The sequence below is a fragment of the Aplidium turbinatum genome, chromosome 5 (genome assembly GCF_918807975.1).
Source record: "Aplidium turbinatum chromosome 5, kaAplTurb1.1, whole genome shotgun sequence".
NCBI lineage: Eukaryota > Metazoa > Chordata > Ascidiacea > Aplousobranchia > Polyclinidae > Aplidium > Aplidium turbinatum.
In genome coordinates, this window is record NC_137476.1 from 7,399,158 (window position 1) to 7,411,006 (window position 11,849).

At 42.4% G+C, this 11,849-nt stretch overlaps 1 protein-coding gene across 1 annotated transcript; it reads left to right on the top strand.

The window, feature by feature from the left end:
- The first annotated feature begins 225 nt into the window (after positions 1-225).
- LOC145770564 (uncharacterized) lies at positions 226-4,286 on the top strand. Its single transcript, XM_082582250.1, has 2 exons — positions 226-341; positions 1,461-4,286. The coding sequence occupies exons 1-2, from the start codon at positions 255-257 to the stop codon at positions 2,289-2,291; spliced, it is 918 nt and encodes a 305-aa protein (XP_082438376.1). The 5' UTR covers positions 226-254; the 3' UTR covers positions 2,292-4,286.
- The last annotated feature ends 7,563 nt before the right edge of the window (positions 4,287-11,849 follow it).

An 11,849-nucleotide genomic window follows, 5' to 3' on the forward strand; every position in this document is an offset into this window, starting at 1 on the left:
CACTTATATTTAGTAGCCTATGCCTATATTCAAAAACTGGCCCAGAATTTTTTTTATTTGGTTTGTCAAAAGGGTTGAACTCTGCTTTTCTGTTAGCTATGCCTTATCTTGCAAATCCCTCAATAGCAGCACTTACATCTGGGTAATGTAAACTTGCTACAGTTTTGTTCAAGGTGCACTAAAATTAAAGAAAAATTGATGTTCTTTGAATTTTCTCAGGGTCAACTGGGAGAAATTAGTTTTATTCGTAGGCTATGTATATTTATGTATTGAATAAACTCGACATGAGATGCTGTCGACAGCTGCGTATGAAATGGTTGAGATTCACTCACTTTGGTATTGTAAGTATAACTTTTTTTAACGTTCAAAGCATTATACAAGCGTAACTGTACCTTTGTTTTAACTGATATCGCTGTCAAAATTACGTATAGACTTCCTTGAACCAGTTTCTGTCAACACCACCTCAAGAATTCTACGATAAATAGGCTGTAATGGTGCTACCCTTCGTTAAATACATGGTTTTCTTAACGAAAATCTGACGTAACCAAGTTACAAAAGCGCCATATGTTCCATTTCCTTTATAAGGAGTGTTTTCTTTCTATAGAACAGCATAGAGACTTTCTCAATGTTAGTATCATCAAGGCAATATCATTAATTAAACTTAATCTATACAATTTAACCAAACTCTTAACTCTTAAATGAAGCAGATTTAAATATTCTGCTTTAGGGTTTAGGCAGACGAAAATTGTTACACCAAGTCAATCTCATATCGATTGGGAATTTCAGCTTCTTGTGATCAGTGTACCAGCAGGCAAGGCCGTTGAGATGATAATTTGGGCTCTGTACCAATGAGATCCACGAGCTCCAAATCAAGCTTCTAAAAAAACGCACTAAATGCAAAGACTGAGTGGTGGTTTCCTTAAGTTCTCGGGCCCCGCCCGCTTGAAAAGGTTACGGGCCCCTAAAATCATCTCGGGTTCAAAAGTACTCCTTGGAACCCCATGTCAACGCTACTGCCAGAAGGTTGCAGTTGCAAGGGTAGACTGTTTGAGTGTTTTACACAAAATTGCTCAGAGCATTGTCACGTAGATGCTTAACAAACGTGGAAACTACATGCAACTGGATATAGAAGTTTTGTTGTTATACTGATGTGTTGCGCACCATGCTAACAGTAACGGATTGAGGCAATAGCGTAATCAAGTGAAGGCTATTGCCCACTCTGTGAAATGCAGGTAATGAGGCGTTAATTAGGGGAAATGTCGATTAGAATTCCGTATGTCATAGTTCAAAGGACGCAGAAAAAGCGCCTTGTCATAGCCTACCCCATATAAACATATTATTTCATTTTTATGATTTAGAAAATCCTTATAACATTTGCTTAATGAGCATAAGGGAAGGAGTGAGTTCAGTCAATAAACTGAAAAGAGGAAAAGATTCACTCACGTGCAATTGCTTTGCAGATATGTGGAGGGGTGCTGGGAATTTGGATTTTGATGAACATTCTTAGTTTCCTTTGCCACGATTGGAGTATAATGACAAGTCTCTTGTATGTAAAACCACTTAACCATTCTCAAAATGACACTAATATGATCATAAAGCCCAAAAATATTCTTTGTTACTCTCTCTATGGTTCAAACCCACGATATACAGACGGAGCGATTGCAAACGCGAAATTATACAAAGAAATATACCCTGGATGGATAATGCGAGTGTATTATGACAACACTGTTCCGAAAAACATTCTTGATCAACTGATAGCTGCAGACGTAGAACTTGTTGATATGACAGGTTCCAAAATGAATAAAATGTCATGGCGCTTTCAAGGCGTTGTAGATGCTGACCGTTCATGCGCGAGAGACATTGATTCTCATTTATCCTTACGCGAAAAAGCTGCTGTCGATCAATGGATACAATACGGGAAAGACTTTCACACAATGCGCGACCATCCTAACCATTCAAATTTTGCGATGTCAGGTGGTATGTGGTGCTCAAAGACTATTCCTAATATGATTAAAGTATTAAATATGTTGCAAGGTCAGGCATATTTAGTAGACATGGACTTTTTAAATAAAGCATTATGGCCTGTTGCGCAGAAAAGTGTAATGCAACATGACTCATTCTCATGTGAAAAGTGGGGAGGAGGGTTGCCATTTCCAACGGAACGAGTAGAAAATGAGTTTGTTGGAAGTGTGTACATAAATGGAAAGACGGGTGGTGTTGACAGCTCAAAGAGAAAGAAAATAGACAAAAAATGTTTAAGGGACAATTTGCCATCAATTCGCAACGAATAGTAAGTTCAAGTCTCCTAAAATTTGTAGCCTATGCTATATAAAAATTAATATTTTAAGTTATGTTTGTAGCTTGCGTTAGACTTTGACGTGTCCAAAATCGCCCCTTAAATTGCACACGTCATGCTTCAAATTGTGTGTCTGGTGAACAGCTTTATTCAAATATTTAGATGTTGCATTGCTAGTTTTCATGGTTATGTGTTTGAGAAATAAGTTAATTTGTAACCAATTTTTAACAACCACTTTTGCAGGTATTCCTGTTTTGTTTCACAATTCATGATAACCATGTTGCAATTTTGTTTGCCTTTTTGCTAAACTGATGTGCTAGGTTGTGCTTTTCCAGTAGTCTAAAATTCTGTTTCTCTGATTTCCGAATTCATTCAAAAATCTTGTCATTTTTTGTTGTAATGCCAACGAATCTTGTTGTACGACAACAAGAGTGTTCCAGACAATTGTTCACCTAATCAAACGTCATATAAAAACCGTTCAGGTCTACTGAATCTTAGCGTATTACGTCATGGAATTTTTCCTAGACATGAGCAGAGATTGCACCATCGTTCGTACGACTTGTGTCAAACCTGTTTAAACCTGTTTCAGTGTCAAACCTGTTTTAACATGAAATATTGGATCACCAGCTTTGAACACCTGTTTGAATTGCGTGACAATGTCTTTCACTATTGCGTCACAGTACTGCGAACGTGAGTTTGAGATATTGCTATCTATTCTGGTCATTCGTGAAATGGTTGCTTGAGAGTTAGTCGCACATTTAACTGTTTGCTTAGTGCTTGCTAGCTGGACGAAAATTCCGTCTTTATCCAAGTAATCTGTTCTGTAGTGACAATTTTTAGTGGTGTACGCGTTGCACCCATTTTCGATAGCCGCGGGCTAATTTTACAGGAATACACTTTTTGAATAGACGTTTCGAAAGAGTGTTTCTTTTTCGGTCATTACATGCAGACGAACGGATCCGGGAATTTTATGTTACAATTTTCCCACGAAGAGATTATGGTTTACCGCTGTGACCAAAGAGTATATCAGCGCAACGAAGAACGAATTGTAAATTAATTATTAACCAAAGCAAATATGCTTTACTTTCGTATTTCAATAATAATCGTGCTTTGTGGACTTAGCTAAGACAAGATTTTAAAACGTACCCACGAGTGACAGCGAAAGATACAGTGGAGAATTTTTCAGACCGTTTTCCATCTGTTCACAAATGGCTTTGAAAACTTTTGACATTTTTTCATTTGGGAACGAATACAAAAACAGTTCAATGAACGGCATCGAAGTCGTTGTAATCAACGATACTACTGGTAGAACGACAATAAATGAACAATATAATTGCTAATGTATTCAAACAATTGTTGATTTTTGGAGAAGCCTAATTGAAACAAAAACACTTCAATGCGAAAAAAAATTTGTCCCAGCGTTAAATTTGTTGTGGTTATTGTACTAAGGATTAAGTTTCACAGTAAAAGTTTTGGTTTAAATTTTAAAAATTTTCTTTACCCGGTGCCTTAGAAACTCACTAATATCAGAACAAAACCGCCATAAAATTCAATAAGTTAAACGTTCAAAGCAAAAGTGATGATAAAACACATAGTAAAAGATCAACAACGTATGTTTATTGTATGGTCTAGCTAGCCTATGTAGTTTTAACCTCTAAGTGTTTTTTTCTGTATGCTTCATCTCATAGGTTCTAAGCATTTTCACCTATTTTTTAGCCGACTGGTGTTCATGTTTTTATTTTTAGTATCTGATGTCAAGTTGTCGTGTTTCGTTTCAAAGGTGGTAAATTATTTTTTGCACCCTTTGTTTGGCAAACGTTTCTGTCATTATTATTGTTTGTTTTGATGAGTGCTCCAAAAAAAGCCGAAATGGTTTATTTTTTCTTTTTGGTTTAAGTAGTGTAACATTTTGTTGGTACCGTGGTTGATGTTATACGTTCATGACAAAAATATATTGACTGTGCGAAACAATTCACCCTTCTCACGTTATCTTTGCCTGCAGACCACGTTATCTTTGCCTGCAGACCACGTTTTCTTTTTTGCATTGCAAAAGCGTCGCATTAAATTACGAAATCATGTGGAAATACTTAGCCTACATTTTTCTACGGAAATCGAAAATTTGAAAAGTCATTAATTCCGGATATTCCAAGATCCATGCTAAACCCTATCCGTCGCAACTTCAAGAAACGCTGCTAAAGTGCAACTGCGCGATGACTTTTACCGCACTTTATCTGAAAGAGCATGTTTCAATCTATAAATACCAACCTCGCCGTTACATTAAGGCTATGTTTATCTCAATAAAAATTATCAAAACAATGGTTCTCAACGCGCTTGTATTTTTGGCCACGTTGCTACAATGGCGGATTGTATTGCGCAACACACCGCATTATGACGTCAGTTCGAGACAGACCTTGAAGCAACAACAACAATCACTTTTACAAGACCTTTCGTTATTTTATGCCAAGCCTATCTCGGCTAATTTGGCCTCCACTCAGTTCGCCTTGAACTGACGTCATATTATAACGCTTCTGAGTTGATATGTTAACGTTGCTGGGTTGGATGACTTGAAAGCAACACTAGATTTGAGAAGTCCGGAAGTACATCTTTTATTGCGGCAATTGTTGCAGCGATCAGAGCGGATTCAGAAGCGTCACTGACTTCCCGTCGTGAGTGCGTAGGTCGAAAAGGATTATGCGCTGATCTCTTTATTTAATATACGAAATATTCCTTCGCCGGTGTTGCCAGGCGCAAAGCTAATGAATTAAAACTTGAAACAGTTGAATTATGAGAACTGCACTTCATATGTGGCGGGTGCAGCGTCCGCTAGAAAGTAACACATAAGCAGTATAAGGACACATTACAAAAAAATAGCGATACATGCGGGCATACAAGTTGTTAAATTTACAAGGAATGAGGTGGTCATGGCGGCAAATACCGGCTGATGATGGGTAGGAAACTAGACATGAAACTATGAGAGTCGTAGTATAAGTACTGAGTAGGCTCAGCACTCATTACAAAAAAAAGCGACAAACACGAGCATAAAAAGTTGTTGCAACGTCACGTGACTGTAGTTAAACGAGTGACTATAGAATGGATGCAGTTGTCACGTCTTGACCAGGACGGTAAGCTACTGAATGGATGCAGTTTTGACGTCTTGCCCAGGACAGTAAGTTACAGAATATGGGATGGACGACAAGTGGCTCCTCGTGCCCCATCCTGTGAGTAACATCTGCACCCAAGCAGATGCCAAACGAAACTTGTCAACCAAGAGTTTCCACCCGGACGGCACAGCTGCAAGGGGCAATGGTCAAGTTCAAACGCCCCACCATTCTGCAGCTCAACATAGAAGGCTACACAACAAGCAAGATCAAAGTTGTGGAGCAGCTTGCCCCTATCAACCGGGCACTCGTCATCCTCCTCCAAGAGACCCACTGCACCTCAGCAGATAGGCTAGCTATTCCCAATTACACGCTAGCCTGGTCTACTTTAAGCAGGAAGCACGGCATTGCCACGTTTGTGCATGAGAGCCTGAAGTGGACCTTTGTCGACCAATCTCCAACTGATGCCGAGATTGAGTGGGTGTGCATTTGCATCTCAGACTACAACATCGTCAACATCTACAAGCCCCCACCCTCGCAAATGTTGCCACCATCCCTTCCAACGTTCCCCTGCCCCAGTCTCTACGCTGGCGATTTCAACTGCCAGCACATCGACTGGGGCTACAACAACACAAGCAGCGACGGAGAATTGCTGGCTGACTGGGCCTCTACAAACCACCTTGCCCTCCTATTCAATCCAAAGGAACCAGCCAGTTTCCACTCCGGCCACTGGGGAACAGGGACAAACCCTGACTTGGCCTTCGCGAGTGTCGACAGCTCTCTTCCAGACAGACGTGTGCTTGAGAAGTTCCCGCGTTCCCAACACCGGCCATCCCTCATCATCGCCCCAAAACTTGTGGCTCCTGTCCCGATTTCACCGGTGAAGCGATGGAACTTCAAAAAAGCCGATTGAAATCAATACAGCTTCCTGACCAATGAGTCTGCTGCAAAGTTACCACCGACTGAAACAAGCAACGCAGACGAGGCATACCAGGACTTCTGCAATGCCATAATAACTGCGGCAAAGGCCACAATACCACGTGGCCATCGAACCAGCTATAAACCATGCTGGGACTCTGAGTGTGAAGCTCTCTACCGCTCATACCTAGCCGCCACAAGTGGTGCTGCTTCTAACACCGCCGCCACCAGACTACTTGAGCGGCTGGACACACAAAGAAGCTTGAGCGATGGAACAAAGCTGTTCAAACCATCGACTTCTCACACTCAAGCCGCAAAGCATGGAGCATCATCAACAACCTCACTGGGCGCTCAGCAAACTCCCCTCGTCATTGCCCTGTTTCTGCTAATGCCATCGCTTCCCAGCTAGTGCAGAACGGGGTGTACAAGACAAAGGACCGCAAGGCATCTCGCCTTGTTGCCAAAGAAGTATCTGCCCTGTGGCGAGTGGAAACACCACCAGAAGAAACAATCTTTTGAGACTTCACTCCAGAGGAATTCGCCACCACCCTCCGCCTAGTGAAACCACACAAGTCTCCAGGGCCCGATAAGATCTGCCCTGAGCTTGTGCTCCATGCTGGCCATGCCCTAAAGTCCTGGTTACGTAGATTCCTCTCTTCCTGCCTGCTCCACCTCACAATCCCAAAAATCTGGAGAAGAGCTTTCGTAGTTGCGATCCCTAAGCCTCACAAGCCACCAGAGGACCCAAGGAGTTATCGTCCGATATCCCTCCTCTGTGTTCCTTTCAAGATCCTCGAAAGACTGATCTATGCCCGCGTCAACCCAATCATCGACCGCTCCTTCCAAAAGAGCAAGCTGGGTTTCGGCGCGGAAAATCTACCGTAGATCAGGTCACACTCTTAACCCAAGACATCGAGGATTGCTTTGAGGCAAAAAAGAAGGCCGGCGCTGTCTTTGTAGATCTCACAGCTGCCTATGACACCGCATGGCATCGCGGCCTTACTTGCAAGCTGCTTCGCCTGCTTCCTGACCGACATATGGTTCATATGATTATGGAACTTGTCAGGAACCGAAGCTTTACCCTCACCACCGGTAGCTCACGGCAAAGCAGACTGAGACGCCTGAAAAACGGCGTCCCACAGGGATCGGTCCTGGCTCCACTTCTTTTCAACATCTACACCCACGACCTGCCGGTTACGGTCTCCGCAAAATATGCTTATGCGGACGACCTGGCAATTCTCCACTCTACAAAGTCGTGGGAAAATCTAGAAGACACCTTGAGCCAGGACATGAAAACTCTCTCAGCCTATCTCCAGAACTGGCGACTGAAACTCAGCGAAACCAAAACTGTGGCAGCAGCTTTCCACTTCCACAATCGGGAAGCTGATCGTGAGCTGCACGTCCAGAACAACGGAAAATCTCTGTCCTTCTGCCCTGAACCAAGATATCTTGGGGTAACACTGGACTGATCGCTCACATACCGCCACCATTTGGTGTCACTGAGCAAGAAACTCACATCCCGCGCTGCGCTACTCAAGCGCCTGGCAGGTTCTAGCTGGGGGGCGAGGGCTGACACTTTGCGTATAGCAGCCTTAGCCCTTGTCTACTCTTCAGCAGAGTACTGTGCACCTGTTTGGTGCCGCAGTGCTCACTGCCACATCGACACTGCCATAAATAGAGCCCTGCGCACAGTGACCGGATGCCTGCGTCCCACACCATTGGACAATTTCCCCATTCTCGCTGGCATCCAACCCGCTGAGCTTCGTCGCGAAGAAGCCACTCTGTCCCTCGGTCGACGGGCACTGGAGCCTAACCACCTTCACCACAAGATCTCTGCTCTCCCAAACGAGCACCCCAGTCGACTGAAATCAAGACACCTATTCGTGCCAGCCGCTCAACTTCTTATCAACGAAGCTGATGTACAAGACATCTCTGCGGCTACTTGGGCGGACCATAAATGGAGTTCTGAATGGAAGTCAACCGCCACCAGACTCCATTCGTTCATCCCCGACGCCGACACACGCCCCATCGGCCTGACACTACCAAGACAGGCATGGTTGCGCCTCAACCGTCTCCGTACGGGCGTCGGGCTTTTCCGCTCAACCATGCACCAATGGGGAATGGCCTCTTCCTCCTCCTGTGAATGTGGTGCCGAGGAACAGACCGCAGACCACATCATCAATGACTGTTCCATCTTCAAGCCACCTAACGGAGTGGAAGGTCTGCGTGTCATGGATGATGAAACCAAAGACTGGCTGCTCTCTAGTAGCCTTCCAGTGTAGTCCGGAAACATCGTGAATCTGGGGTGGTAAAAGGATAGACCATCGGCCCCAGATGCAGTTTTGACGTCTTGCCCAGGACGGTGAATTGCTGTGATAAAAATAGCGGCAAGCGCAGGCTGAAGTGGTGTACGAGGCTGTGATGTAAGCTACATACCGAGATAAAATCGGTAGGCTGACAAGTGAGTTTGCAGCATATGAAACAATACAGTAGGTGTAGGTAACGTATGACATACAAGCTGATGGCGTTTGCTTATGTAAACACAGAAATATTTGCGCTGGCAGTTGACCAGAGCGCAATGAGACATATTTTATTGCGGTAATTGTTGCAGCGATCAGAGCGGATTCAGAAGCGTCACTGACTTCCCGTCGTGAGTGCGTAGGTCAAAAAGGAATATTATGCGCTGATCTCTTTATTTAATATACGAAATATTCCTCCGCCGGTGTTGCCAGGCACAAAGCTAATGAATTAAAACTTGAAACAGTTGAATTATGAGAACTGCACTTCATATGTGGCGTGTGCACAAGATGTGAGACAGCAGTCGGTACAATATCACCAGATGACGTGCGTTGACGAGTTTGCCATTTCCAGGTAGCGTGATAGAGAAACGTTACAGAGCGTGGGATAAAGGTCGGCTTCTTGGCTGTGGGCCTAATTTATAAGGAAGTCAGTTTTTCAACCGGCACCGGATGTCTTGGCAATGGATTCTAGCCAATGTGCATTTGCACTTTAATTACAATTCGATCGTGCAGTTGAACTTTAATATTGTGTTTGGTTTGGTTTTGAATCTTTAGCCTCGGACCTGACAAATTTAGGCTGCGAAAGCCGAACAATTCCGATTAGCAGAATCCCTTAAATAAATTTTATTTTATTTGCACGATGAAGCTTCCCCGCGACGATCAGGAATGTGAAGATACGTATTACAGGTTGCTGGAAATCGACTGGGTGATGATGTGGCTCTCGAAGCGCTGTGTCTTATTGCACGAGTTAAATAACCTAAGCAACAAATATACCAAGATGTTTGTAAATGTGGCTCTGTGCCTTAACGCAGAGCTCCCGAAACACCGAGTCGCGAGAAAACACGTTTACAATGGCAAGAGTGCAAGTTGGTTGAAATTACGTCATTAGTCATAAAATAGATTAATTACTGTAGGCTACTAGGAAAGCATTTGTAACCATACGTATGAATCTTAACTTGTTGTATATATATATCAAAGTAATAGCGGATTCTGCGAAGAAGCACTTGGTCACGTGCCCCCCAAAAACAAAGAACACTTAGATTTTCTACATTTTTGCAAAATTTGTTTCGCTCTGGGGGCTCATGACTTCATCAGCGGCTTCAAGGAATAGTATCCCACCGGTAATGTTTTAAAGTCCCGCAAAACCAAGAAAATAGTGTGAAATTCAGAACTAAACATCTTTGGCCTAACTACCTGAAAATATTTCAGTGTTAGAAGTATGAGGTAAAATGTGCCTTGTAGGTATGCGGAAAGGTTGGTACACCTCAGGTAATTTTCAAAATTGTACAAAAAGCCTAGGCTACATAATGTTATGCTAGGACGATAAATGGTATTAGGCTAATAGCCTACCACAAAAGAGATGCTTACTGCTAAGCAGAGCTGATTGAATCAAACAGGCTGTAAAGCAGGGGCTCCGGACACTTCCCGAGAGTGAGGAGGGAGGGTAATTTAAGCAGGGGCAGGAACGATTTTTGACATCGACAGGGGGCTTATTGGATTATCGCATCAAATATATTTCTGGGAGGTCGCCACTCAGACCCCCTTCGCATTACTGAAAGCTTCAGTTTCTTATACAGCGTCTTAGCGACATGTTTCGCGCTGAAGGCGCAAAAGTTTTGCTTTTTAGCACAATTTAAAATTAAAAAATTATTTCAACAAATCTGAAATCGCGAGCAAAAGCTCTTTAACATTTGCCACATGTTTTGAAGTTTTGAGACAATTTTGACTGGAAGAGGGGACGTACGCAAAAATCCATCACTGTATTCTTCCTTGGCTCAAGTCTTCTAAATTTTACACTTCAGACGCTAAAAGGTTAGATTTAAAAGGTCAAAAGCGTTAAGGTCAAAGCTAGGCCCACATTCAACTCAGAAATAAATAAAAGAAAAGCTAAAATGCATTATCTTTTACAACAACTGAAAATAGAGAGACATCTTGATCGATACTACAGGAAGGCCTACCATATGCGCCTTGTAAGAAATAATAAACAAAAATGGAATTTTCCAAATAATAATATTTTTAAAAAATAAATAGGAATTTTACTTGACTCAGCAAATAGCTGTCCCTTGGCTCAGCTATCCCTTGCAATCAATTTTAAAAGCCACTCATCGTCTCGCCATCAGCAAAATCACATGGGCATGGCAAAACCATCAAACCTCGCATAGTTCAAACAAAGGCGAAGAGAAGCTATATAGTCCGGGAGCGGGGATGGTTGACCTTGCATTGTTGTATTAAGTTTTTTTACTGTTGATTTTGGTAGCCAAGGGTCTCTATTTTCAGAAACTGCTTGATGACATGTCGTCACCTTTGGGCAATTTGAGAAATTCAAGATGGCGTCCAAGATGGCCGCCATTACCTATAAATGACCATAACTCCCTATCCATTCACCTTAAAAAGGTGATTTTTGTCTCTATACCTAGGTTGTAGGAGTCAAGCTATCCATTAGAGCTAAGTATTATGTTAATATTGTATTACACACATAATAGTAATTTCCAAGATGGCCGCCATTACCTATAAATGACCATAACTTCCTACCCATTCACCTTAAGAAGGTGATTTTTGTCTCCATACCTAGGTTGTAGGGGTCAAGCTACCCATTAGAACTAAGTATTATCTTAATATCGTATTACGTATATAATGGTAATTTCCAAGATGGCCGCCATTATATAAATGACCATAACTCCTTACCCATTCACCTTAGGAAGATGTGTTTTGTCTCCATACCTAGGTTGTAGGGGTCAAGCTATCCATTAGAACTAAGTATTATCTTAATATCGTATTACGTATATAATGGTAATTTCCAAGATGGCGTCCAAGATGGTCGCCATTACCTATAAATGACCATAACTCCCTATCCATTCACCTTAGGAAGGTGATTTTTGTCTCTATACCTAGGTTGTAGGGGTCAAGCTATCCATTAGAACTAAGTATTATCTTAATATCGTATTACGTATAATATAATGATAATTTCCAAGATGGGCGCCATTACCTATATAAATGACCATAACTCCCTACCCATTC